The 1520-nt window shown below is 32.3% G+C and overlaps 1 protein-coding gene across 1 annotated transcript in view; it reads left to right on the top strand.

The window, feature by feature from the left end:
* Positions 1–1067: 1067 nt before the first annotated feature.
* The window catches only part of LOC111390843 (protein TRIGALACTOSYLDIACYLGLYCEROL 2, chloroplastic-like), a 7652-nt gene continuing 7199 nt past the window's right edge, over positions 1068–1520 (top strand). The window contains exon 1 of the mRNA XM_023015973.1: positions 1068–1386. Coding sequence (XP_022871741.1) covers positions 1293–1386 — 94 coding nt within the window. The 5' untranslated portion in view covers positions 1068–1292. The remainder of the gene's footprint in view (positions 1387–1520) is intronic.

Below are 1520 nucleotides of genomic sequence, written 5' to 3'. Positions count from 1 at the left end.
TTAAAGTAAAAATGTAAATTAGAATAATTTTAGATTGACACATATTAAACTATCTATCATTTCAGATGATACAACTTTATAATTCACATAGGTTCATTAATGATACATCATGTTATATTTCAACAAATTTTTTCTGAGATCAGGCTTTCTCTATTCTATGATCTTTGTATCTTTTCAAACCTCGAGAACACGAGGCATTGTAAAATTTCTGATGTCAGTTGGTTCAAGCACTTTGTTGCCTGCAATAAAAGTACACCAATTTGACTGTTGAAACTGTTAGTTGGTCTTTTCGCATAGTAGAAAGCACTGTATGTGCTCTTTCATGTGATTTCCACCAATTTAAAATTTTAAATCCTCTATTATTTATTTATTTGTTAATTCCTAGTATAATCAGTTTCAGAATATCTATATAACTAAGTAGGTATAAAATTAGTGTTAGATGTAGAACTTGAACTAGATTTCTACTTCTTTTACTAGCAATTACTGTCTTATGGACTATGAAGAAAAATTTCCTTTGGAAATACTTAATAATTTCAATTTTAGAATTACCATTTTCAGTAACGTAATTATTACACATTTAATGCTATTCATCATTGGTTGTGAACAGGGTCCAATGTCTACCTAGACATGTGATGATCAGAATGGCATTCTCATACACATGACATGTTCATGTGTAATATTTAAATTCATTTCAATAGTTTTTTGAAATTTAAGTAAACATTTTACTTGATACTAAAGTCAATGCAAAAATGTTATAAAATGTAATAAGCCCTAACATGCATTAGTAATAAGTAGCAACATAAAAGATTTGCAAAAATGTTATAAAAGTGAGAGAAATTTTCCTAAACCCATGATTTTTTCCCGGACCATGCAGCCCACTCAACTCATCTAATACTGAGAATGATGCAAAACTTAATTTTTCTCAGTGCATGAACACATTTGTATACGAAAGCTTGGATTCATTTTACTTGGTTAAATTACTTTCAGTGAGCTATCTCATGTAATACGTAAACAAGTGGCATTTTCATAATTTCATTGGCACTAATTTTTAAGACACTGACTAAATCTGATTCGCCTATTTAATATATTGTCAAAACGTTAAGGTTAATTATCAATCTCACACAAAAGTGATTGAGGTGGCAGGTTTATTTTGCACTCTGACTTCGTTTACTATTTACATATTATAGCAGTCTCAGGTCTGGCCCTTATCCCTAAAAATGCATGTTAAGTTCTTGTATCAATTGGTTGTTGAACAGAGGAATTAGAATAGTTATGAATGGAAACAGGATTCAATGATGCAACGAGACTATGGTTTATATTGCTGCACTGATATAATAGTGAAAAGATACAATGAAATTAAAGGCAGGATGCTGATCCGTAAGCTAGGTAACTTTTCTATTAAAGCAATGAAATACAATATGAAAAGATAATTGGACTTCTGAGAGGTCCAAGCTCTCCCATAGATTTCTTCTAATCCCCCCCCCCCCCCCCCCCCCCCCCCCCCCCCCCCCCCCCCCCTC

The sequence above is a fragment of the Olea europaea genome, chromosome 3 (genome assembly GCF_002742605.1).
Source record: "Olea europaea var. sylvestris chromosome 3, O_europaea_v1, whole genome shotgun sequence".
Lineage (NCBI taxonomy): Eukaryota > Viridiplantae > Streptophyta > Magnoliopsida > Lamiales > Oleaceae > Olea > Olea europaea.
This window is presented reverse-complemented; position numbering and strand designations above follow the sequence as displayed.